The sequence below is a fragment of the Aspergillus clavatus genome, genomic scaffold (assembly GCF_000002715.2).
Source record: "Aspergillus clavatus NRRL 1 1099423829750 genomic scaffold, whole genome shotgun sequence".
Classification (NCBI taxonomy): domain Eukaryota; kingdom Fungi; phylum Ascomycota; class Eurotiomycetes; order Eurotiales; family Aspergillaceae; genus Aspergillus; species Aspergillus clavatus.
In genome coordinates this window covers 1,112,626-1,137,986 of record NW_001517110.1, presented here as the reverse complement: position 1 = coordinate 1,137,986, position 25,361 = coordinate 1,112,626, and the positions used below count along the sequence as shown (strand labels likewise).

The 25,361-nt window shown below is 47.5% G+C and overlaps 8 protein-coding genes across 8 annotated transcripts, besides 2 other annotated features; 3 read left to right on the top strand and 5 right to left on the bottom strand.

The window, feature by feature from the left end:
- Nucleotides 1–1,459: 1,459 nt before the first annotated feature.
- ACLA_004460 (uncharacterized protein) lies at nt 1,460–2,080 on the bottom strand (the record flags this gene model as incomplete). Its single annotated transcript, XM_001276457.1, has 1 exon — nt 1,460–2,080. One exon carries the CDS (start codon nt 2,078–2,080, stop codon nt 1,460–1,462), a length of 621 nt encoding a protein of 206 aa, XP_001276458.1.
- A 233-nt stretch (nt 2,081–2,313) lies between these two features.
- Nucleotides 2,314–6,953, bottom strand: ACLA_004450 (putative ABC multidrug transporter; the record flags this gene model as incomplete). Its single annotated transcript, XM_001276456.1, has 5 exons — nt 2,314–2,955; nt 3,010–3,243; nt 3,294–4,235; nt 4,298–5,833; nt 5,886–6,953. 5 exons carry the CDS (start codon nt 6,951–6,953, stop codon nt 2,314–2,316), a joined length of 4,422 nt encoding a protein of 1,473 aa, XP_001276457.1.
- A 1,903-nt stretch (nt 6,954–8,856) lies between these two features.
- On the bottom strand, nt 8,857–9,868 carry ACLA_004440 (uncharacterized protein; the record flags this gene model as incomplete). The annotated part of the gene is made up of 3 exons (XM_001276455.1): nt 8,857–9,290; nt 9,353–9,612; nt 9,669–9,868. The coding sequence occupies 3 exons, from the start codon at nt 9,866–9,868 to the stop codon at nt 8,857–8,859; spliced, it is 894 nt and encodes a 297-aa protein (XP_001276456.1).
- Nucleotides 9,869–10,614: 746 nt separating this feature from the next.
- Nucleotides 10,615–10,776: a microsatellite.
- Nucleotides 10,661–10,766: a microsatellite.
- A 2,020-nt stretch (nt 10,777–12,796) lies between the features above and the next one.
- On the top strand, nt 12,797–17,205 carry ACLA_004430 (DUF3433 domain-containing protein; the record flags this gene model as incomplete). The annotated part of the gene is made up of 2 exons (XM_001276454.1): nt 12,797–15,236; nt 15,281–17,205. 2 exons carry the CDS (start codon nt 12,797–12,799, stop codon nt 17,203–17,205), a joined length of 4,365 nt encoding a protein of 1,454 aa, XP_001276455.1.
- Nucleotides 17,206–17,593: 388 nt separating this feature from the next.
- Nucleotides 17,594–18,655, top strand: ACLA_004420 (uncharacterized protein; the record flags this gene model as incomplete). The annotated part of the gene is made up of 1 exon (XM_001276453.1): nt 17,594–18,655. One exon carries the CDS (start codon nt 17,594–17,596, stop codon nt 18,653–18,655), a length of 1,062 nt encoding a protein of 353 aa, XP_001276454.1.
- Nucleotides 18,656–19,068: 413 nt separating this feature from the next.
- Nucleotides 19,069–19,452, bottom strand: ACLA_004410 (carbohydrate-binding module family 14 protein; the record flags this gene model as incomplete). Its single annotated transcript, XM_001276452.1, has 1 exon — nt 19,069–19,452. The coding sequence occupies one exon, from the start codon at nt 19,450–19,452 to the stop codon at nt 19,069–19,071; it is 384 nt and encodes a 127-aa protein (XP_001276453.1).
- Nucleotides 19,453–22,093: 2,641 nt separating this feature from the next.
- Nucleotides 22,094–22,594, top strand: ACLA_004400 (uncharacterized protein; the record flags this gene model as incomplete). Its single annotated transcript, XM_001276451.1, has 1 exon — nt 22,094–22,594. One exon carries the CDS (start codon nt 22,094–22,096, stop codon nt 22,592–22,594), a length of 501 nt encoding a protein of 166 aa, XP_001276452.1.
- A 350-nt stretch (nt 22,595–22,944) lies between these two features.
- ACLA_004390 (putative pyridine nucleotide-disulfide oxidoreductase) lies at nt 22,945–24,639 on the bottom strand (the record flags this gene model as incomplete). The annotated part of the gene is made up of 1 exon (XM_001276450.1): nt 22,945–24,639. The coding sequence occupies one exon, from the start codon at nt 24,637–24,639 to the stop codon at nt 22,945–22,947; it is 1,695 nt and encodes a 564-aa protein (XP_001276451.1).
- Between the last annotated feature and the right edge of the window lie 722 nt (nt 24,640–25,361).

Genomic DNA, 25,361 nt, shown 5'->3' with positions numbered 1-25,361 from the left:
AAGGAAACAGAGAACAGTGGCTATCGGAGCCACCAAAGTTGAAAATAGAGGTGGTTTAGAGCCCAGGGCGTAGTACCAGCAGCCAAACCCCAAGTTCCCAACGACATAACAAGCCAGCAAGGGTTTGTCATAAGGATCATTCAGGCCATATTGCAACCATTTCAGCTGCAGAATGCCTAGGACTATTGTTAGCACTACTCAACTCGACAGATGGTCGTAAGAAGACAATCCTTGACGTATATGTTGTGCTTGGTACTTACTGGACATGGCAGGAAGGAGCATCAGGTGCAGAAAACAGACTCCAGTGACATTATACAGCCGCGTTTTGTGTGATGCGAACTGCGGTAGGGCTATGTCAAAACTATATTTCGTATGGGCGACTATTGTGAGTGCATTAAGACCAATTGCGAGGCTGGTCAGGCCTACTCGCCACGGTTCAGATAAGAGCATGCTGTTTAGGAGAGGGATTGGATGCTGGGAATCTTGGTCTTGGTCAGGACTGCATAGTTACTATTCACACGCTTTATATCATTTATGGCTCGGATGCGAGCGGAATTGACCTTGGCATGTTGGGATGAGTCACCTCAGTTTGTATCAAGGATGTCACAAACCTCGTATTCATGCTGGATCATATGTGTCGATTTCAAGCCCTGTTCGGGTCCAGGTGATGCTCACCATCATAAACAAACTCAATTCAACAGAATATATGCAAGCACAACTATCCATATTCTCTTATCCCTAGGAAGAGTGTACAACTCTCGGACAGAACGGAGGTTCCCGGGGTCTATGGCGGATAAACCTCCTCATCGAGACCTGGAGGAGGGTTTCGCGTTTGGCAAGTCGAACGGACCGTTCCATCTGGGTCGATTAGTTACGAATGCTTCTGCGAGTGCTTGCGTGGGGTCAAACAACTACTAGACGAAGAGATTCAAATTCCTACCACGGCTGAATCTGAAGGTCTCACCCCGTCGTTACCAGCGCTCAAGAGCAAAGATAACCCATTCAATGACTGCGGACTGATCGTCCGGGCCATCATTCCAAAGGCTTATCGCTTGTGACAGATCTTGGTCATCATTTTCGAATGGTGCGGCGTGATAGCAGTAACTAGTAAGGTCTTTGAGATGGCGTACCAGGCGTCCAAAACATGTTCTTGTTGAGGAAAGGACACTGTATATCAATCACCTCTCTTCTACTTCAAGCACATACGACCACAGGGTGTGGAGAACAGGGCTTCCCGTCCGCTCAGCCGTACTTAAGCCACACGCCGGCCGGTTAGTAGTTGGGTGGGTGACCACCAGCGAATCCCGGCTGTTGTATGTTTTTGTTTTTGCGAGGTTTTTTCCTTATCTCATGTCTAAAGAAAGGGCCATGGAAGGCAGCAGGAGTGATGGCAGCAGCGTAGGTACTAGCTAGTAGGAGAATGTACATGCAGAAAAATTATACATGCTCCTCCTCAACTCTACCAGGTTCCTTTCTCCTGAGGATATGTGTATCGGTTCTCTTCTTTCCTCTCTTTGCAGTCCAGATATTCAACCCACTTTCGATCTACCAGCTCTCGCAAGTCCAGAGTAGTTCCATGCGCTTGATCCTGGTCAATTGTAAGCGCATTGAGACTGACATACCCAGTAACCCTCTCTTGATACAACGCGGGGTCCATCCTCCACACAGAGACCGGATTTGCTTCGTCGTCACCGTTCTTTGGGAGTGCCATATCCACAAGCTCTCTGTCAATTGTATCCTGCTTCCACGGTCCAGCGACGGCGAAGCACCGCACGCCACACTTGGGACAGAACAACCACTGCACCCGGCCACTTTGGCAGCGGTAATCACCCAGTAACCCAAGATCAGAAGGAGAGAGCACGAAAAACTGATTCGCGGCGTCGGGAAGTCGCAGATGGAAGTATCCCATTTTCTGGCAAGTCGAGCAGTTGCATTTATAAAAGCGCGCCCGAGATGAAACAGGCTGGTCGGATCCCAGGGCGACTGCTGGGGGCAGTGGGATGATCGCAATATACTGGATGCAGCCGCAGTGACAAGAGCCGCGGTACGGAAGACATGACTTTTCGAATGATTTAGCCATTGCGAAGGATGAGAAGGGTCAGAAACAGGAATCCTGGGGGGAACAATAGCTTGGTGGGAGAATCAAGCCTGTTATATATAGTTTCGGTAGTGCTTATCGTTGGAGCCTACGAATGAAAGAAACGGTCCCAGCTAAGCACTAGTAAGCTTGAATTAATACATACTTAATTGGAACAAATTAATATCGCTAGTATATCTCTAATATTACATTTACAGGCAAAATCTTTCAGCTATCTACTGGCCCTTCCGGCGCTTGGGAACCCGACAAAGCCAGTATAGAAACATGGCCCCCGCAGTGTTGACCGCAATATACACCCACAACAATCCAAAATCCCTCCACCGTGTTGAGAAATCAATACTGAAATTCGCCAGGAACTGATTGGTGTTGTCGACCTGGCAGTATCGGCATTCATCACGAGCGACCGAGCTGAGTAAATATCCTCCCCGAGAACCCATGTAGCTTTCCATGTACTCGCCGCACGTCTGGTTGGCAGGGGGAACAAATGCTAGGAGCTCATTCTCCGCGCAATGCATCGGTGCATCTCCTACAGAAGCCGACAGAAGGCCGGAGACCAGGTAGGTGAGCGGGTTGACGCGATACATGAAGATCCAGAAGCCCGGAAGGGCATGAGGACCAGCCAGGATGCCGCAGAACGCATACATCATGATGGACATGATATTGGACAGAGCCGAGGCAATCTCTGCGCTGCTGACTCCGGCGATGAGCAGGTGAGCGAAGGAACTGGCAAAGAGAAACGCGGCCCAGATGATGAGAAAGACGAGCATGCTTCGGGAATGGACAGTGTCGGTGTATTCTGCGTTGCGATAGACTCCGACTGGGTAGAACCAGACCAGGAAGCAGAAGACGGCGCTGAGCTGGACAGATGTCAGAACGGAAAATCCTACGGACGAAACAGATCGGATACTTACCGAGTTCCACGCTATCTCAACAAAGATATTAGACAGGACAAATGCCTGCCAGGAGTATGTCTTGGACTGTCGCTCTCGTGACTCATAGAGGGTACGCTGGGTAACAAATGTCGGGATGATCTGAAGAATGAGCTGGATGATCACGAACAGGAAGACAAAGACACCAAACATCTGGTTCTGCAATCCTTGAGCGGTATTGTCGGCCTTGAAGAAGGAGAATCCGATAAAGAGGGACTGTGGCACTGATTAGAGCAAGACAATGAACCCATGCGATCCTAACTTACAGAACCAATGGTCAACAGCGCCTTGGAATAGATGTACGAGGGCGTGCGCCAGTACTGCTGGAACACTCGCAGTCCAACCTCGTAAACCTGGGCGGGAAAAGAAGCTGCAAACTCCCCATAGTTAGATGAATCGGCCGAATCCATCCGCGACGAGGTATCAGCCAGCTGACGCAATTGAGAGAGCTCCCGGTGCACCTGCTGATACTCTGGGCTATTGCGCCAGACTGCCGGCCAGTCAATATCTGTATGAGCTCCTGGGGCAGCCCCAATGACCTCTAGCATATGCTCTGCCGGATTGCTTCCTGGCGGACAGGATGGACCCCCATTGCGCGCAAAATAATCCATCAATGTCCGGGATTCAGGCCCAATTTCGCCAAAGTATACTGTCTTTCCCCCTTTGGCAAGCAGCAGGAGGCGATCGAACCGCTGAAACAACATGGCAGACGGTTGGTGAATGGTGCACAGGATTGCCTGCCCATTCTTAGTCAACGTCTCCATGAGGTTACAAATGGACCAGGCTGTTTGGCTGTCTAAACCAGAAGTGGGCTCGTCGAGAAATAACAGCAGTTTGGGACGGGCAGCCAGCTCGACGCCGATAGTGAGGCGCTTGCGCTGTTCAACGTTCAAACCCTCCCCGGGCACCCCGACAATTGCGTCTGCGTATTCTCGCATGTGCAAGAGATCGATGACGGTTTCCACATACGCCAGCTTTTCGGCATGACTGAACTGCGAGGGTTGTCTGAGCAGAGCACTGAACTCGAGGGCTTCACGGACGGTCGAAGTGGCAAGATGAAGGTCCTGCTGCTGGACATAGCCCGTTTTGCGCTGGAAGGATCCGTCGCGCTGTCGACCGTCCACGAGCATATCCCCAGTGATGACCCCCATCGTTGTTCGGCTGGCCAAAACATCTAAGAGAGTCGTTTTGCCTGCACCGGAAACGCCCTATCATTTTTAACTGTCAGCTCGAAGTGTCAAACGGTGTCTCGAAAACAAAATTTGCTTACCATGAGAGCCGTAAGAGTGCCAGGCTTGATCCATCCGTCGACATGGTCAAGTAGCCGTCTGGGTTCGTCTTTGATTTTGATGTCGTAGCACACATCCTCCCAGTGGAATATAGATGTCTGTTTCTCAACGCCGCTCACAGGGTTAATTTCATCAATGCCCTTCTCACTCCAGATGGTTGAAGGTACTGGCCGCTCTTCATCGCTTTGAGTTTGCTTCAATCGGGACACATGAGCACTGCCACGACGGAAGACGAGGACCTCGCCTTTGGACCGCTTAGACGCAACCAGTTCGGTGGTGATCAGATGACAGACGGCCAAGAAAATAATCATGGCGACGATGATACCAAAGTCCCGCCAACGATGACTGTTCTCGTATCCGTATGAGGACTGTACAAACGCCGTGCCTTGCACAACGTCGGAACCAGGCACAGACCCAACAACCGAGCAGACCCTCGCTGTACTGGAGACACCCTCATATCCTGGTCCCGACGGCACAAACTTCATGCATGGAAATTCCCGGCCATGGAATTCGTTGACCATGACTGCTTCGAATCCATACGCCACTGGGTTGATCCATCGAATCCAGGCCGCCCAACCGCGCATGTATGAAACAGGAATGGCAAAGCCTGTATACAGCACCAGTGCCAGCAGAATAATCGATGATGGAGCTAGCGCCTGGTCGATTGACTTGGTTAGGGATGCAAACCAGCGGAAGAACATCGACATGCCCATCATCATGCTGAATGAGATCAGGAGGAAGAAGAAAAAGGGACCCGGTTCTCGACGCAGGTTAGACATGAAGTAGAGCGTGAGATTAACCAACAGTGCGTTCGTAATTTTGTAGGGAAAACTCATGATGAGAGAGGATATGGCCTCAGCGCTGGGATGATAGTAGGCATACCGGCTCTGTTTTTCCACGATGGTGCGCTTCTCATACAGTGTGAAGATCTCAAGCACACCAGCAAACGCGTTGAGGAGAACAAGCATAAAGAGCAGTGCTCCGCGGTAGAAGAAGGAAGAGGTGTTGACCGGAAGGTTGTAAAAGATACTGGCAATGATCAATGCCTCGAAGAAGTTTCCGATGAGCATCGCCAGTTCCACGCTGGGATCATTTCGGAGACGCTGCCATTCTCGCCACATGCAGAGCTTGATCTGGCCCCAATATGACAGCGTGTAAGGTGATTTATGCCGCTGATGCTTGGATTTCTCTCTTTGCCGCGAAAGACTGAACTCTTCCAGGTCCTTTCCATTCAGCGGATGTTCATTGCGGTATGCCTCGATTTGATCCAATAAGGCCTGACGTTCGCGACTCTCCTTCCATCGCTGCGCAAAGTCTTCCGGCGTCCTGGGTGCGTGGCGCTCGTATCCCTCCTTGACGATGCGCTCAGACGGGCTCGACATGGAGGTCAAGAAATCCGCTGTTGTCTGGAATGCCGGACAGTGAAATCCAAGGCTTTCAAAGTATTTTTTGGCTTCCGCTGCAGGGCCAAAGTAGATCTGTCGTCCCTCGTAAAGCACGATGACCTTGTCGAAGATCTATGATCACATGTCAGCCAATTCACCTGGGGGCTGGGCTCTTCATACTCACATTGTAGGCAGCCTGAGGGGCTTGATATATGGCGACACAGGACGTGATACCAAATACATCACTCTGTGTGCGCAATGTTCTGCAGAATTCTACCGCATTGGCACTGTCTAATCCTCTGGTACTATTATCCCAGCATTGCAAAGGAGCATATCCTAGCGCAGCCTCTGCAATGGTAACTCGCTTCCTCTCGCCTCCGCTGACACCGCGCACAAAGTCGTTTCCCACGCGTGTGTTGAGTGTGTGGCCAATCCCAAACATGGCCATGATGACATCGCGGAGATGCCGCGCATACTCAGACCGAGACATTCCTCCGGGGATAGTTCGCGGCGCACGAGCAAGAGCTGCAAAATACAGGGTATCTCCCACAGAGAGCATAGGAAAGTGCGCATCTACCTCGGCTGTGTAGGTAGCTTCACCTCGAAAGGCAGTCAACATATCCTGGGGGCTGATGCCGTGGTAGTTGATGTATGCCGCGGAGTCAATGTTCAATCCGTGGGTTTCTCCTGCAATCGTCCGGAGAAAGGTAGAGCAGCCGGACCCCGGAGGCCCTAGAACGCAGAGCAGCTCACCAGGAAGGACCAAGCCTTCGATATCCCGGAGGATATTAATCCTCTGTTTCTTTCCTCCCAGGGCCTGTCGAAGCATGGTGGGTACTTTCAACAGGGCATTCCCCACGCTCATTTGATAGTCCACGGGACTGCCGTACCCGAAGACATTGAGATTCGTGAAAGCAACACCCGCAGCACGTGGGCCGGAGCCATCATTTCCGGAGTACTTGACGTTGTAGAATTCATGTGCCCATTTGCGTGCGTTGAATGAGGAACTGAGAGGATTGAGAGGGCTGTCATCCCTCACGTCAAACATGAATGAATGATTAGGCTGGTGGGAAGCGGTACTGATCTTGCGGGCAAGGTCGGTCAAACGCTCATCGATCTGCCCAGGGCCCTTGCCATTGAGTAGATCTTTTGTCCGTGGCGTATCTAGACTATCGGTGCTGTCGTTGACTGAAGTCCCAGATTGACTGTCCACCTTCCGGGAGGGATATGATCGCAGCTCTTTCCGCGCCATATAATATGAATAGAAGATGACGAGGAGATTTGATCACTTTCGAAAACCGCCATGTGCGGCTAAGCGTCTTATATATAGGAGACAGGGGGAGAGACTACTCCACGATCAGACCATCTCCAATCCAAAACGGAGGGGCAAATCAAAACTCCAGCTTTGCAACTCAGGCATACTCTTTCTGAGAAATACCGATGCCTGGTCTGATGCCACGGATGCCTTCCTCTCCGTCGTGCCGTGGTGACTCGGCGATACAAGTCCAACCGCAACCCGAACCTTGGCATCAAGCCTCGGGGCCCGCGGGCTCCGCCTGTCTCGGGGTATTTGCACTTTGCGGAGTCCGCAGAAGGAGCAATGATAGCCGTGTCATGAATCTTCATCCTTCTCGATGGAGACTGGAAGGGCCCTCGACCTATTTTGCGCCGCAGACCTTGGCATTTACCACAGTTTGATTCGGCTCGGGGTCCGTTTTGCGAAACGCCTCTCGATCCCGATGCTTGGCGAAGTGCCACGAGCTAATAACCAGCGACTTTATATGGTGGCAAGTAGGGGTGATTTTTACAATGACAAAATGGCACGTCATTTTGACCTTTTTTCCTGACAGAGGTATTTCTGTCAGAAAAAGATAAAATTTACTAGTAAAATAGGGGTATATTTAACTTAGGTAACTGAAAGGATCACAAAGGGTCCTTTATGTATATAGCAGAGTCACCTTCACAGAGGAACCTATCTAAGAGAAGGCTCCCTTATAAGAGGTTATATAAGTAGTCATATAACATATAAAGATTATAACCTCTACCTATGATTACTAAACTTAGGAGTTTAGTAATAACCTCTTTAAATAAGGATACCTACCTTTAAACCTATTTATAAGTATTCTCCTTCTATACTAGTTTACCAGCTCTCATGGATCAAGGATCCTTATAGTAACTTACCCCTATAATATAAAAAAAAATAGTAAAAATCACTGAAAATTACACTAAAATTTAAAGCTTTTTAGGCCTAGGAGATATCAAAATCTAATTTTAGGCTTTCCAAGGCTGTTTTCTAAGCACCTATAGTAGCTCTAGCTAAGAAGCCTAAGATCTATCTATCTTAGGCTCCTTAGTTAGAGCTATATTCTTATAGAATATTTAACTCTAAAGAATCTCCTCCTCTTTAAGCTAGATATCATCTTCAAATATAGCATTAATACTATCTATACTAGAATCTATGCTTTAAAGCCTATCTAGAACTCTAGTATTTATATTAATAAATATTAGCTTATTAATCTACTTAGTATTTAATATATTTTATATCTTTATATACTAGAGGCTTATTATAAAGCAGGATCATTTAGAGATAATAGAATTTATAATAATATCAAAGAGATAAAGGACTAGGGAGGTAAGGGCTTTTATATAGTAGTTTATAATTAAAGATAGATTTAATATTAGTATTATTTAAATTCGTATATGAGATAATTACTTACTACCTAAATCTAGAAATTATTTAGATCTAGCTACTTCTAGATTATTACCTTCTAAAAAGCCTTTTATCTACTTCTAAAAGAAAAGAAATCTTTTAATATTTATTATCTACTATATCTATCTAATATCTCTTTAATTTTAGGTATTAAAGCTAGTAAATAAGGGATATTTTTATAGATATATTATAAGTAAAGATAGTAAGTATACTAATATAAAAGAGATATCTATCTCTTAAAGTAGTCATTCTATAAGCTATATGTATTAGTGGGGCTTGCTTATTCCATATCCGGAAGGCTACTATATGAAGTAACAAATCAATCTGGTTTAACTGATCTGACGGGTATCAATGATCTTCGATTTTCTCACGGTGGATAAAAGTTTCCCTGACTAGCCATCAGTGGCGACAAGCCGCAAGGAAAATCCTACCAGTGTGTAACAACTCAACATCCCATTGCCGACGTGTAGTAGTCCCATGGATCCCAAGTACTAGCAAATTGGTCCAGAATCTCGGGCAGGTAGGTGGTGGACCATGATTCACCTCTATCAGCGGTATATTGCGCCTTGCGAGACTCCCAGTACTCAGGCAGCCAACCAGATTGTTCCCAGTCGACAACCACCAGAATACGGTATGGGGGTGTGGGTGTGACGATGATGTTACTGCGATGGAGATCGCCATGAGTGAATTTGATTGTACAGTCGTCCAGGAGGTCATGGCGGAAAGGTTCCACTGGAACTGAGTACGGATCCGACATCGGTCTTCGGTGAAGAAATGTAAACCAGTCGTGAAAGTCGCGAACTGTAGCGAAAGGGTCTGCTTCATGCATATAGTTCACATGAAATGCCCTATCGTAAAGCGGTCCTTTCGTAATGTTGCCTATGGAAAAAAGATTAGCTGACGGAAATCAGTTATCTAAAGGGTACACGATTTATTCGTACCTATAAATGGGTCCTCTGGGTCCTGTTCGACCTGTCGTAGGCGCTGATAAATTTTCCTGAGTTCGCGACAGATGCCAGCTTTGTCCTCATGCCCCATGATTGGCCATACTTGCTCAAGGGATGTTCCATTCACATACTCCATGTAAATGTATTTCTCATTTCCTTCGGTGCGCCAACCATACACCTCCGGCACAGGAACATCGCCCTTGAGGGATTGACGGACGGCATATAGGCACTGAGCTTCGGATAATTGGGCAGAGCTTCCCCACTTAACAAATAGGCCCAACTCTTCGAAAATGGCAGGTGGTGGTCACACATATGGGGCTGCCATCGAATGGGTTTTCGCTTGGTCTGGATACACTCCGGCAAGATGTTGCGCCTTAGTGCGTGCCTGCACTTCATTTGGTGATGGTAATTGATCCCATTTTGGAAAAATGATGATTCTTTGACAATAAAACTGAAAGGATTGGGAATTTTCGACCGTGGGAGTCGCGCCTGTTCTCCTTCACCGGTCATGATGCCTGATACTCGGCATTTGAGACCCCTGCGGCTGTTGCAGCAAAGCTGTGGTTGTTTTATGTTGTAGAGTGGTATTCACTGTGTTAGTGATACACTTACTTACCATGCCTATTTAGGCATAGTAGGTCTACTATCTGTATATTAAATATTAAAAGGAATATAATAGACTTATGTCTAGTAAGGCTAGGTAATATAATCTATGCTAGAGATATAAAAGTATTAATTAAGAAGTTTAATATAAGGGTGATATTAGTAAGGATATTAAATAAAGAGATAAAAATAGTATATCTAATAGATATAGTAGTTATCCTAGGGTTCTATATAAATATTCTATTACTATAGAGAGCTTAGAAGTTAGGTATTTATATTAATACTACTATATAGAGCCTAATATATAAAAATAGAAGGGGGTTTTACTAATATAATAAGAGATATAGGCTATATATTATTATCTATATTATTATACTAGAAAGATAGAAGAAAGTATTTATAATAATAAAAAGAAAGTTTATAGCCTTAACTAGACTAAAGAGACTAGGTAGTAATAAAGATTTATCTATCTAAATTAAGAAGTACTATAATAGGTACTAGGGCTTCTATATGGAATAATAATATAGAAAAGATATATATAGTATACTAGCTAGTAAAAGTAGATAAATAGATATTATAATAAATAGTTTAGAGATTAGTAGAGCTATTTAATAAGATGTATTTTAATTTAATCTAGAATAAGATAAGATAGAATAAATATAAGTAGATAATATACTTTATAAATAATATTATAAAGATATACTTTATCTTTATATATCTAAAAAAGAATAGATATATAGATGCTATATGTATCTTTATATATCTAAAACAGAATAGATATATAGATGCTATATTTATCTTTATAAAATATATATTAATGTAGTTTAGGAAGGAGGTGAAATCTTATTAATATAATAATAAATAAATACTTAGAAATCTATTTAAAACCCTATAAAAGAAGAAAGAGATCTATCTATATTAGATAGTAGTACAGAGGTGTGGTGCAAAAGTATACAGCAGTCACGTGACACTGTACATACAATCCCTGAATGCTAATTGGCTGTAGGTGTGTGGGTCTGCCAGATACCTTTGCACCACACCTCTGTAGATACTCTAGAGATAAATAGCCTAATAAAATAAGCTAGAGGCTCTCTTACTAAAAAAGTAAGAGCTATACTCCTAAAATTAAATCTCTTATAATTTATATATCTAGAATTATATAAGATAATATATTTTATAATAAACTATATCTTAATAAAGATTAATAAGAAATAAAAGACCTTAGCTAAATAGGTAAATTAATTAATACAAAGAAATATTATTAAAAAGAATATCTTAATACTCTAGAAGTTTAGATTAATAATATTCTTTTAATAATGAAATATCATACTAAAGAAGAAGGTAAAGCTATAAACTAGAATTAGATACCTAATTAGATATAAGAGATCTAATATCTAGTAAGTATTTAATCTAAAGGCTAAAGATAGGCTAAGGGGTTTTAAAGTAAGAGATATTATCTTTAATAAATTAAGAAGATATAATCTGTAGGATTGTCTATTATAATTTATAAATTAAAATTAAGAAGTTATTCTTAAAGAATATAATAAAGAAATACTATATATTAGAGTCTCTATCCCCTTATTTATATCTACTAGGGAGTAGCTAGGATAGGAGAATAAGAGGAGGAATGAGGATACACCTCTATATCTGAGTTATATACTTATATCTATCAGTATTCATATTACCTTGATTACCTAGCTACAACATCTGATATACAGTCCTGTGGCTCTTGCTTCCTCTCAAAACTCTCCCACCATGTCCGTGGTTGATTGAGGATCAAACTGAAAAGCAGCTCACCGCCACCAGGCATATTACGGAGCGCAACTTGCTTATAATGGCAGCACAAGAAGGAAGTTGATCTTAGGTAGCTATTGCTAGTGAATTCAAGCCAGAACCATGCACCTCGAATCCACCAAGCGCACTGTTGAGCATGTCAAGGAACTGCGCTTCGGTGAGTTTATTCTCAGCGCGCCATCCCCACAGAATCTCTTCAGGACCCAAGAGACCGGAGGATGATACAATCCAGACAATACGCACAGTTGCGCGAGACCAGGCGATAAGACGACCATTGGTGAGTATGACGAGGAGGAGAAAGAGGAATTAGATATTATAAAGGATTACTACATTCTAGCCCGGAAGTCATGATAATGTTACACTATAGCTATATAATTTATAGGGGAAGCTGGAGCCTACTATTCTGTTCTGCTACTTGACCACAGAGCTATAGCTCAGAAGGAGAATATTGTTATGCCTCTAGCGTCTAGTTTGGAGTCGGGGTGGCAGCATGCTTGGTTAGTAGCATGGATTTGATATCATTTTGGGAAGTTAACTATGTCAACTGGCAAGAACCACATGGATTCCTCCTTCCATCCTTCGAGTCAGAAACCCTTCAAGGATAGGCTCAAAGTCTCAAACAGCCAGTCCCTGAAACCCCGGCGCCTTGGCAGCTGCACCCAGCCACGCTGCGGTTGTGACAGCTTCCTTTTATTGGAGAGCGCTCTCTCTTCCCGTTCCGCTGCCCCGCCATTAGCGTTCCGTCGAGATGAGCTGGAAATGCGCCAAGGGGCACCGTTGATGCTTGAGCACCGCTCATTTGACAGTGGAGACAGGGTTCTTTGACTATCATTTGCCTCTGAGCCGGCTCGCGGTGAGACTGAGGCTCCCACGCAAGCGCGTGGGTCAGCGGTGCGCAATCCCAGATATTCACTCGTTATCTATTCCTTCAAATGTTTGTCTTCAACAAGAGCCATGGCACGGCGGACAGATTCTGTGGGGAGACTGCCTCAGGGTGAAGAGAGAACGTCTGTTGTCTCCTCTCTGTTGTCCGAGTCAGACATGTCGCGTATGGGTGGAAGAGACCGAGTGGACAGAGCAGATGATATCAGCGCGTTATCCCTCGACATCGCCCGTCGCGCGAGCGTTTCCCCGGGTCAGGCTCAGTCGACTGAGAGAGATGACGATGCCAATTCCAATACCAGCTCGTCTAGTGAGGAGGATGCGCAAAGAGAACATCTACAACCAGCACGCCGGGAAGAGGATGAGCATCCCAAAAGCTGGATTCCATACACTTTTCAGCACCGATATCTATTTTCACTCAGCCTGATTACGCTGATACTCTGTCTCCTGTGTTTTCTGTTCTTCTGGTGGTCCGAAACACACTATGGGTTAGGCAAGGACGATGGTTCCTCGGCCCTGGTGTTTGGCTGGAGATTTAGCCCGACGCTGATCACCGTGATTTACATTCAACTTATTGCGATGCTGTTCGAAGACGCCAAACGCACAGAACCCTTTGCGCGCTTAGCACGCCCAGCTGGCTCCAGTGCAGCGGCCAGCATTCTTCAGTCACCCGCACCGTGGTGGATTGCGCTCCGCGACAGCTTCTCTCGCAAGAAGAATGGCAGTCGTAAACCGAACTGGGTGTTCCTCTGCGCGACGATCGTCAACATCCTCGGATTCCTTGCCATCTCGCCTCTGTCATCGGCCTTTTTCGTATCGGAAGATGTTTCAGTCCCACGGAAGGTGAGCTTTCGCCGTTTGTCGCCACGGGTCGACTCTAAGATGCCCTTGGATATCGATCGAACGACGTATTTTCGGACAATTGGGAACCTGCTGCGGAATGTCTCCACGTCTCCGTGGATCACCGATACCTACACAGCTCTTCCTTTCTGGCCGGCATATTGGCAGGACGAGCCGCTGACCTCGCTCTCATCCGAGGCCTCGCAGACATGGACGGCAGACACCATGGTCTTCCGCAGTGAACTCGACTGCACGTCAATGTCAGTTGCAGACATCGGTGCCAAAAACACAACTTATGGCAATTTTACAGACGTCCCTTCAATATCTGCAAACTGGACGTCAAATGACGGATGCCAATTTGGCCTCGCCGTGCCCATGGTTCACGACATGGTTCGATATGGCGGAGGCAGCTGGTCCAACACTTCCGGTCTTCTCTTCATGGGCAAACAGTCTTTCACCGACGGGCAGGTCAACAGCGAGTTGAGCTATGTCAGTTCCTCCCTTGCGCGAGGGTGTGAACAAAAGGAGGTCATCATTCTGTCAGAGCCACTGACAACAGCAGACGGTCAGCCGAAGGCTCTACTCTGCAGCACGACGTACACCATGGCGAATGTAAACGCCACCATGACTTTGTCGGCCGAAGGGTCGCATCTCTCGTTTGATGAAGGCGAGTACAATAGGAAGAAGACCGAGGTGCCAGCAAAGTTAATCAACTCCACGCATTTGCAGGATCTGATCCTTTCACCTGACTGGTCACGGTACATGACCTCACTTATCTGGACGGATAGCCCTGACATGGGGGGTCCATCAGTGTTACTGGGTGCTCTGTATACCTTCAATATGAGTAACCTTCTGACCGATCCCGATCTGCTTTCTCGGATCTCAAGGGTCAAGCAGCGCATCTTTGGCGAAGTGTTGCAATCAGCGCTCGCCCAACCAGAGGTGGCGTCCAAGCAGGAAATCCTCGGAGAGACGGAGACGGTCGAGAGACGAGTGGTAGTTGTTGCCGGCCCAGCCATCGCCATGGGGGTACTCTTTTTTGTTTCCCTTTGTCTTCTACTCGCGATCTGGTGGCTGTCTCGCCTTCGTAACAGGCCCCTGAGGCTCGACAGTGATCCTGCAACAGCGGCTTCTGTAGCCCATCTCATTGCAGATAACGACCGGACGAGGATGTTCTTCCGAGAGTTAGATCAGTCGTCGCGGAAAGTGATGGAGATAGCCTTGAAGGACAGGCGCTACCGCATCGATGAGGAAGGCATTTCAGAAGTGTACTCAGGCCTTCCAAACAACCCCTGTTTCAACCAGGATGGGCAGAACTATCAGCTGGCTTCGGTGACCAAGTGGACTCCAATCATCCTGCGTCGCCCAACCCTGCTTGCAATGATCGTCTGCCTCATAGTCACTATTGTAGGTATCAGTGTGCTTTACCACTTTGCAGAAACATCCGAGCTGTACCAGCAAGCATTCATCTATCAGGCTAGCATCACGATCTTCAACAAGAATCTGCCTACCATCGCTCCCTTCTCAATGATTCCGACCCTGATTGCGGTGATCATTGGCCTGTGGTGGACAGCCATTGATGATGCATTCCGTCGCTTGCAGCCGTTCCTTGCCATGTCTAGGGGCTCGCCTCAATTATCCAAAGGAGTCTATCTTTCATATCAATCGTCCTACTGGATCTGGGCTGCAGCGAAAGCCGCCTTCAATCAGCACTGGCTGCTGTTTCTGATCACATCTGGGACAGCCCTGTCTCCCATCTGTAAGAGTGTTCTCCAAAGCAATGCGCAGATGCTAACCGTGCAGTTACCACCTCCATGTCTGCACTTTTCGAACGTTCACCGGGCGACATCACCGAATTTGTTACACTGAGCCGCCAATTGGAGGTTCGCCAGATCCCTCTCGTCTTTGAAACGATGGAGAACGCCGGTGCTCAGTTCCTGAACGATTATGCATCGCAGGTAATCCAAAATCTCTATCGCAATCTTTCCTCCCATTGGATGTACTCGGCACCGATTCAGCTTGCATTGAACGGCTCCCAACCGGCTTGGAGTCAAGAGGGTTGGAATTTTGTTCCGGTCGACCTCAGCAGTATTAGCACATCGTCCCCATTGCTTGCCAGCAATGCACTGGACCAGGAAAATGTCCCCGTCGCTCCCGCCGTCAATGTGTCGCTACAGACGCCTGCTCTCAGGGGTCGAATCGAATGCAGCCCTTTTTCGGACCTCCTCAACCTGTCATCTTGGCTGAGCATTGACGACCTGAGCAACAGGACCATATGGGATAGCAGTACGACTCCCAAGGATGTAAAGATAGGGTACGAACTAGGAGCATTGCGACGGACGCCCGGCATTCCAAACATGATGTACTCAGCATCAGCAATCCAGAATCGATCAACATGCCTGGGATGCACGTCCGTGTTTGCCAATCCATCCCAGATCATTTGTTGCGGAAACTCTAGTGATCCGGTCGGCTCCAATGTCGCTGTAGGGTACTGGTCGCCGAATGCCGGGGATAGCTGGTCGGCTCGTTCGTGGCAGCACAACTTCACGACCAAATGGATTTCTGGACGCGCCAAAGGAGGAGTACACAGGATCAGCCGATATGGGGAAGATCGGGAAGATCATCTTGTCTTCATGTCGGTCCCGTCCATCACAGCTATGAATTGCAACCCCATTGTTGAATCGGCCAATGCAGAGGTCCTGGTCAACCCAATCACCGGGGAGATTCAATCATACAAGATTCTGGACGAGCCTCAGATGGAGTCCAGCGCCTTCTCCGACGTATTTCTACCTCATGCCGGTGGATTCGTGAACCGCAGCACCGGCCTTATGGTCTACAACGCCACTGTGAGCTACGGCCCACTGTTCCTGACCTCCATGCTCACCGCGGCGGATACTATTCGAATGTACGGATCAACACGGGTGGGTGGTTTCATGTCTGCAGAGAACGTGTACGACAATACGTTCAATTTCCGCGATGAAACAGCGGGCCTGAACCTAGATCTGATGACCTATGCAATGTTCTCCATGGCCCGACAGGATCCGTCCGCTCTCCTCGACATCGACACCTTCCAATCCATGGCACAAAAGACCTTCTCAACCTTTTTCCAGCACTTCGTCAGCAACAACGTTTCGATGATCACTGGCGGATGGGCCTATCAATCTATCAACGCCAGCTTACCGCCGGACCTGGGGCTAGCGATGGAGGATGCCTACTCGGCATCTGGCGCTTCACGAGCGAGGTTATCTGACTATCAGGATGTACGGCAGCCTGTTTCGCATACCAATCGGACCGTCGTAGCGAAGGTTTCTCGGCGGGTGGAGCTGCTCCAGATGAACACGGTCGCTTTGGGATTGAGTATCGGCATCCTAGCTTGGCTCATGATCGTTACAATTGTGATTGCCGTGCTCCAGCGACAGTATCTGGGGAGCTTGATCCGGAATATCGAATGTCTGGGCGATGTTCTAGTCTTGGTTGCTGGTAGCGATAAGTTGGTCCGAGTCGTGAGAGAGATCAACCGCGGGGCTCTGAAGCAGGATGAGCTCGATAATCTCCATGCCCGTCTCGGCTGGTTTGTGGATACGCAGGGGAGATTGAGATGGGGGATCGAAGTGGAGGAGGACATCATGAACGTGCCACGAACAAAGTGGGTTTCTGCACCTCGTGATGCTCAGAAACAGGAGAGTATCGTACGCGAGCAGGCGATCTTGATAGATAGAGACGATTAATCAAGAATACGCGTCCTAATTGAGGCGTTTCTCAATGATACACTGCAAATCACAGCACCAATTCCGCAAGTGATGGCTCTCGCCACATCTATCGCACCCTGAGACACCGCCCCTTTCTTACATGGATAGAACGATATCATCTTACAAGTAGATCCAGTATTGCTTCTTGATATTAGTGCTTCTCTTGAATACGAGACTTGCCCGATTGGGATGCAGTCTCCTGCTAAGCCTCGGGTTTTCCCGCTTTAGGCAAGTCTCTCGTATTCTTTCTCCTTGGCCGAGCCTACACTGGCGGCATCTACGCAAAGGTTCCTGTGTATAAATGGGGTGTGAGTTGCGTTCATATTCCAGCTGGCCATAATGAAAATACTTTGGAAACCACTTCACCATGCAGACCAAGAGCAATCAATACGTCTCTTTGAACAATATGCCGCAGAAAGTCCCTCTGCAAGATATCATATCTGCCGAGGGGCAGGGGCATATCACAACGTACTATATCTACCGCGAAGAAAACGACCGCATCCTGATCACCACAGCCGCCCAGCCAAAAACCCAGAAGAGACGTCAGAAGAAGCAAAAAGAAGATCCTTCTAGTCTTGAAGACCCTGCCGGATACTATGTTCATCGGCCATACCTCAGTTTCCACCATCCTCCACGGACTCTCCACCATACGGCGTCAAGAGACGGAGACTCCATATGTCTCATCCATAGCTACTCCTGCTGGCGACGGTGGCGACTACAGTTTGGACCTGCGATAGCAACTGCCATTGATCCCAGGGGGGTGGTCAAATGGCAGCATCGGACACACGTCGATAATAAGGTTCACGGCGATTGTGATCTAAAAGGATACAAGGTTCGTTGCTGGCGATTATGGGGGGAATCTGGCAAGCAATACCATCGCGACGTCAATGCGAAGAGAAACCAGGGACATGACTCCGAGGATGATCAGGCCTGCCACGAGCAGTTGCAAGCGACAGACACCTTCCAGATGGCCTGGTCAACGCCCTTTTCAAAGCAGACCAGGAAATATAAATTCTCCTACAGTGGAATTGAGTTCGCGTGGAAGGGAACAAAAAATCTGCCTGGAGACAGCAAGTGGCCGAGACGGTTGATGCCTTGGCACCATTTGAAATTGGTTGCGCAACTGCCTTGCAAGATGGCCAAGCATGAGTTGAATGAAGTAGTCATTGCTCAATTCACCTGCAGCGCTGAGGCCGACGAATATGGAAGCCTTATCGTTTTGGACTCACAGTTGTGCATGGTTCTCGGCCTCGACACAGTACCTCAAAGTATGATCGAGGAGCGCGCAAAAGGGACTGCTTTTGCGAAGATTCATGATGTGATTGTCGCCACAGCTATCTGCATGATTGTTGGTGAGTGGCAGAAGAGAAAGACCATCGTTTCTCTGGTCATTACTCTACTCTTTGTTGGTGCTACAACAGATTGGTGATAGTTTCGCAGTCATTGGACTCATGGGAAGGAGTTACGGAGATTCTGCCTTTGTGAGAGATATAAACGAGGCATAAATCTGGTCATCGCATTTTATATAATCTCTCAATCTATGGAAGAGAAACAGAATTATTGGAAATTATGGTTGCAAAGAACGATTATCTGCGCACCCATTTAAGCAAGCGATGAAAATTGGAGGATATAATTTCTTCAATCACAAGTAGTTCGAGCAATACATTTATTTCTCCCCTCTTAGCAATACTCCAAGGGTATTAGATTTCAAACAGAGCATCCGAACGATTAGCCATGCAGCATGTCAACCAGCGATTAAAAGGCGTAATGAAACATAGAAATGACAAGTTAAAAAGCACATCTCCATCGGGTATCAGAGCTCGAATCCCTAAGCATCGACACTTAGTGGTTTATGGCGCCAGGACCAGCTGGACCATCGGGACGGCCATGGCCAGCAAATTCCTCAATTCCACCAGGGCCGCCGTGACCCTCAGGCCCCTTACCGTCGTGGCCTCCAGGACCAGCATGGCCCTCAGGGCCGGCCCCGTGGAGACGGCAGGCGGGGTTCTTGAACTCGTAGTCGCAGATGCCGGTCTTGGGGCAGTATGCCGTGCCGGGGCCACAAGTCTTGAGGACGGGAACGCCACCAGAGGCGCATTCGAAGAAATTGTGGCAGTCGTGGACGTCAGGCCAGGCCTGTCCGGGCTTGCAGTGGGCGACAGCCGAAGCAGTGGAGAAGAAGAAGCTGACCGCGAGGGCAGAGAGAGCCTTGTAGGTGAACTGCATTTTGATGCTAGAAGAAGATATCAGCAGATGGCGAGTGAGAAAGCTGGGGAGCGGAAACACACGTAGATGTTGGATTAGAATATAATCACAAAAGAGGTAATATAGACACGTAAGTGAACGATGTCGAAGTTGTGGAATTGGCGATTGTTGACGTTGTCGAACTGTTGTCGGATGAGTTGATGATTCGAGCCATGAAGAGCGACCTCGAACCTCCTTTTATAACTTTCTTTCCTCGTTACTGAAAGATATCGTTGGTGCTATTCCCTCCAGAAGATGCAAACATATTGTTCTCATCTTCCGCAGACGGTCTTCCGGAATCCTTCTCCCTGAATCAACGACAACGGGGACGGGAGGATCAAGTAGTTACTCCTGTCAATCATACCAGCGAGCCTGTTTCCGCTTCATATCATAGTGCGCCGAAAAGAATATGACATGCAGATGACCGCCACCGCATTCCGATGAACCGAATCGCAGGACTTCAGCATTCCTGGTCCCCGGTTTTGCAGAATTTCAATAGTAGTATTCCCTGTGAACATTAATGGTCGCATGCATCTTCCATTATTTCTCCTGTTTTCAAAATCAAATCGTCATCTGTTCGTTTGCTCTCGACTCCACGTGGCAATGCGCTCTACCTGTCTAGCACAAGGATGTCTTACTGTTTCCCGTCTTAACGCGCCGGAGGATCAGGACTGGTTCATGTTGACTGTATGCCTATCAGTATAGCCCTGATGCTGGCCGATAGCCCCTATACTCTTCAGGCTGTACACGAATGTCAACTCTTTCTTCTCGGCCATCCTATCTCAGACATACTCCTTCGGTTCAGCGCCGGCATCGAAGGGCCCTCTGTCAATAGACCTAACCTTGGATCTACCGCAAACATCAGCAACTTTGAACGGCAATGATCAACTATTATTGAGGACTGTCAGATCTCGTCTCGAATGATGCGTGCACTTGCTGTGAGTGACAAGCTGTCTGTTCATGCAAGGGGAAGCAACAGGTGTGGGTAACCACCTGGAGGAATTCCCCAGACCCTATAAGTATCTTGCATTCGGGATGAAACAGCAACTGATGCAGATCTTGTTATGTCAATTATTCCCTTAGGTTCTCACTGTTACCTAAATGATCATACATCAAGGGAGAGGGGTTCTCCGAAAATATCTCTTGGCTTGTCCTTTTGGACCTACACCAATTTCCAGACTAGTTGCGAGGTTGTTGATGGAAAAGTCATCGGACAGCAGATAGCATACCTATTGAAGCGCGAAAATGACAACCGGGTTACCTGGCCTTGCGTTCTTTCCGGTTAAATCTGATTTGATCGCGTGAGATGTTTACTGTGAAAGTTATTTCTCTGCACATTGCATTTCACTGATCTATCAGTATTAGGGTTTCTTTTCGACTGTTCCTCAACCACGGACGTGCTTCCTTGACATCATACCACGTTAGAGATCAATGATTAAAAATAAAAAAAAAAAAAGGTCCTTGACAGCTAGGTACACCGCATTTCTCCACGACCAACAACAGACAGCGGAGTCTATTCGGCACCATTGAAATATGTAGAATGAGCTCAACCGTGAGTTACTCAAGTGCCCCGCCACTTTTCTGAAAGCCGATGTCAGGCTTAATCTTTGATTTATAACCACCTCAAGTTCGATCTCACCCGCATTTTGCCTGTTCTATAGTCATTATCATCTGCAGCATCGCTTGTTGGTGGCTCGGGACTCCCCCAGACATACTCGACCACTTTGCGTATATTTTCCTCGATGTCCCGAACGTCATATTTTTCACTTTGCTCATGGCCTGTTTCTTGATTCTGCATGTTTCCTTCCTCCTTTTGCTCTTCTGGCGTTTCCATGTTATTCTCGGAGTGGATATTGCGGGTCTTCAGTCAGTCGGACACAAGCCTCATTCATATTCCGTACGGGGTTGTTCGAGGCACGATATTCTGAATATAACTGTACGATCCTGCTGGTAAAACTCAATAGAGGTAGATGCTGTTGAAGCAGCGGTAGTGGTAGCAGAAGGTGCCCAGTCGATAGTCATCTAATATCGAGGCAATCGATATGGTCATTATGATATAATGTTGATAGTATCGGAAATGGCCTGCTATTTCCAACCAACGGTCTATCCATTTAGCGGCTAATTGATTTGCATCGCCGATTTGCCTTTTCGTTCAGGTTGAATTCGAGATTACTCAACATGAACCGAGGAGCTTGAATAGTAATCGGCAAGAAGAAGGCGCTGTGAACAACAGGTGGAATATTATGGTATAGAGATTACTGATCTCCGAAGATCCTTATAAGTTAGAGTGAGACTTATGGGGCAAAATTACAGGGCTGAGACTCGAGGCCACAGCTGAAGGACTCCCTAGTCCCTACTATATTTCTTGGCCTCAATGAGATAGGTGTCGTGTGCAAATGATTGTAAACCCCTGAGCTGAGCTTCTGGATGTATGTGTGGCTATAAATACTCACGGCTGCTTCACGATGATGTGCTCTTTACTTCGTCCTCCAGCTGCGTTACATTTGGTCATCCAAACCTCGAAGAAACATCACTCAGAACCATATATCTGAATTTTTTGTATGTCTCTACTGTTCCAATTGGATCACGCCGACTGACTTACATCTCATACAGTCTGAAAAAAATGTTGGTCAAAAACATTCTTTTGTCCCTCGGACTCTACGCCATCGTCGGCCTCTCCAGCCCAACCCCTGAAGTCTCGGTTGAAGCCTCTGTTGACTCCAACGCCGTCGAGGCCAACACCACCGCGAATATCCTGACCGAACGCGCCACCGGCGTCTGGCTGGATGTCTACAAATCCGGCTCATGCGACAGCGGCTGGGAAGACCAGCCAAAGTCCGGTTGGGTGTGGGCCGGCCAATGCAAGAACTTTGACTCCTTTACCTACGGCGCCAGGGCTGGAAAGAATGACCAGGGCTGGCCAGCCTCGTGCACTTTCAAGTTCTGGGAGAATGCTGATTGTCATGGCCATGCTACTGTCCATCATATCTCGGATTCTATCAAGTGGAAGAAAGGGTATATGGGTATTCCTTACCCGACATACCAATGTATTGCGACGGCGAATAAGCAATCTGGAGAGTTTTACCTGGGAAATGGGGCTGCTAGTGTGTTGATGACGTGTTAGGCAGAGCTTCCCCGAAGGTTTTATAACCATGTAACAATGCGACGAGGGCATTCGGCAGAACTGGATATATAGCGGGCAGGAGGAACGTTGGATTTGCTGGAGGGTTTGAGGAATGGATGATATAGGGGAAATACACTGAACTGTCCTTTTTGATGTGCTTTTTGACACTCTTTTGAACCTGATCATACTCTGCACAAGAAAATCTGTATTATTTACTAAGAAGCTCAAGGTTGATTGGATGTGCCCTGGTATCCTAGGCACAGAGTTAGTTCAGCTATGACTTTTCTGACCCTTGGCTATATCACTTCTCTACTTCCTCAGCACCTCTCCCCCGACAAATCGATGCCAAATTATCGTGATGTCCCTGTTACCAACTCCGGTTGATATCCCCCGTCAACGAATAATTTCAATCCACCGTCAAGATTTGCCGCTTGGTACCCAGACTGCACGAGGATTCGGTAGCCCAGGTAGCCATGGTAGCCCACTCTGGAGTAGAGTAGTATTGGACGCTCCTTTCCGATCTCGCCAATCCTTGACCTGAGTGAGTCTATAGGAATATTTTGAGCAAACGGTAGATGGCCCTGCTCGAAATGTTCCGAGGATCGCACATCAATGATTTGCCAGTCATGAAGCTGCCCTGCTAGACTGGAGGGAAGAACAATGTGGAGGTCACCACGGAGCAGGTTACTTGCGACTGAGCCAGACAAATTGACGGGATCTTTTGCGGAGCCGTATTGTGGCTTATGAGAGAGTTCCAAGTCCTCCAATTGAAAGACAGTCATGGTAGCCTGCAGAGCTGTTGCCAGCACATTGATGCGACTCTCCACGCCAGAACGTCCAATAACCTGAGCCCCGAGCAGCACCCCACTCGCTGGTTGAAAGGCAATTCGGAGGGTGAGCTGCTGGGAGGATGGATAGTAACCAGCATGGTCCGGCTGGTGGATTGTGACCGATCTAGGATCGTACCCGATTTGCTTGAGCGCCGAGACGGAAAGCCCTGTAATGGCTCCTGTCAAGTGGAAGAGCTGATACACCCGTGTTCCGCATATTCCAGGGTACGCCGTGGCGCGCTTGAAGATGTGATCGACTGCGAGCCGACCCTGTCGGTTCGAGGGTCCACTGGTGGACAATATCTGCGGCAGGTGGGAGATGCGGTTTATCACTTCCGCCACGCTGCCAACTGCATAGATGTCGGGGTCACTGGTTTGCATAAACGCGTTGACCACAATGCCTCTGCGGACATCAAGGCCCGCATTCTTCGCGTGCCAGGTTCGAGGTTCAGGACTGTCTGTGACGACGACAACTAGGTCCGCGGTGAGGCTGGAGCCATCCCGTAACTCCACATAGCACACGTCAGTGACATCGGACTTTGCGATCATCTGGCACTCTGAGTTGATATAGATGTGGACCCCCTTCTTCATCAGCTCTCTTTGAATCATCCTGGCAAAATCAGGGTCAAACTCTGGACAGAGACAGTCACCAGCCTCAATCACGGTGACGCGTAGGCCGAAGCCATACAGACTTTCCACAGCCTTGATACCTGTAAAGCCCCCGCCGAGGACGATGACTTCTCGGCAGTCATTCTTCATTACATACGAGCGGATCTTCTGTAGGTCGGCCAGGGTCTGCAGCGTGAATACATTCGCGCTGTCTACTCCCGCAACGGGTGGAAGAGGAGAGTCTGCACCTTGCGAAAGCACGACCTTATCATACGGCAGTTCATAGGTGGTATCAGTCTTCAGACAGCGCAGGGTCATGGAGTGGCGCTTCCTAGAGATGCTGACAAGCTCTGTACAAACGCGCACCTCCAGGTTATATCGAGCGCTAATAGCGGCAGGCGTTTGTAGAGCAATCAACGTATCCGTTTCAAGTATACTGCCCCAGCTATGAGGGACAAAAGAATTTGTGTAACTGATGTATGGTGCCCGTTCGATAACAATGATCGACGCATTCTCACTCAGGCGTCGTGCTCGAACTGCAGCTGACATTCCTCCCCTGGCCCCGCCGATGATGACCAGTCTTAGTTTTTCGTCTTCAGCGGACATCTCCAGAGCTATTTCCTGTGCATGACCTATTCGGTGGGAGTGAGTATGTGAGCTGTGTTGCTTGGGTTGCAATATCGACTGCAGCAGATATATTCCTAGAGTTGGGTGGCTAGCATCCATAAAGTTCACTGCCGATGAAACAGACTCCAGCTATATGACATACTCCTGGGCGAGGAATGCCAGATGTGCGACGTGATGTCAACATTATGTATAATATGAGACATGAACCGCTGTTCTGTGCGACTGGGTCTTCAGCTTCGAGCAAGCTTTCTTGAATGATATTTGTTTTTTGGGTCCATCTAGATCCCTAACAAATTCGTTTGATTTCAAATATGTCCATGTTGTATAGTGTCATAGCCCCTCGGCCGAAGGAGCTGCGGCTTATACTCATTGACTTTGTACTGCTCTGGTTTAGGAATTCACCACTCGGAAAATAGATAAATGTCTTGACATCACACCCAAGAAGACAGTACAATGGTGGCTATTATTTTAGACCACATGAGCTCGAAGACATCACATGAACTGCTTGCTCTTCAACAGCTGTCAACCGCTTATGATGTGTTGTGATCCATGGAACTAGCAACTCTATATCCGGCTGGGTGGCGATCCAGCTCTTTGTTTATCTTATGCAGGGGAGCCTGGCCCTTTTATATAGTCTTGTAGTCGGAAGGCAAGAATTTTGAAGTATAGGAAGACCCTTCCACACGTTGTGGCATTTCTAT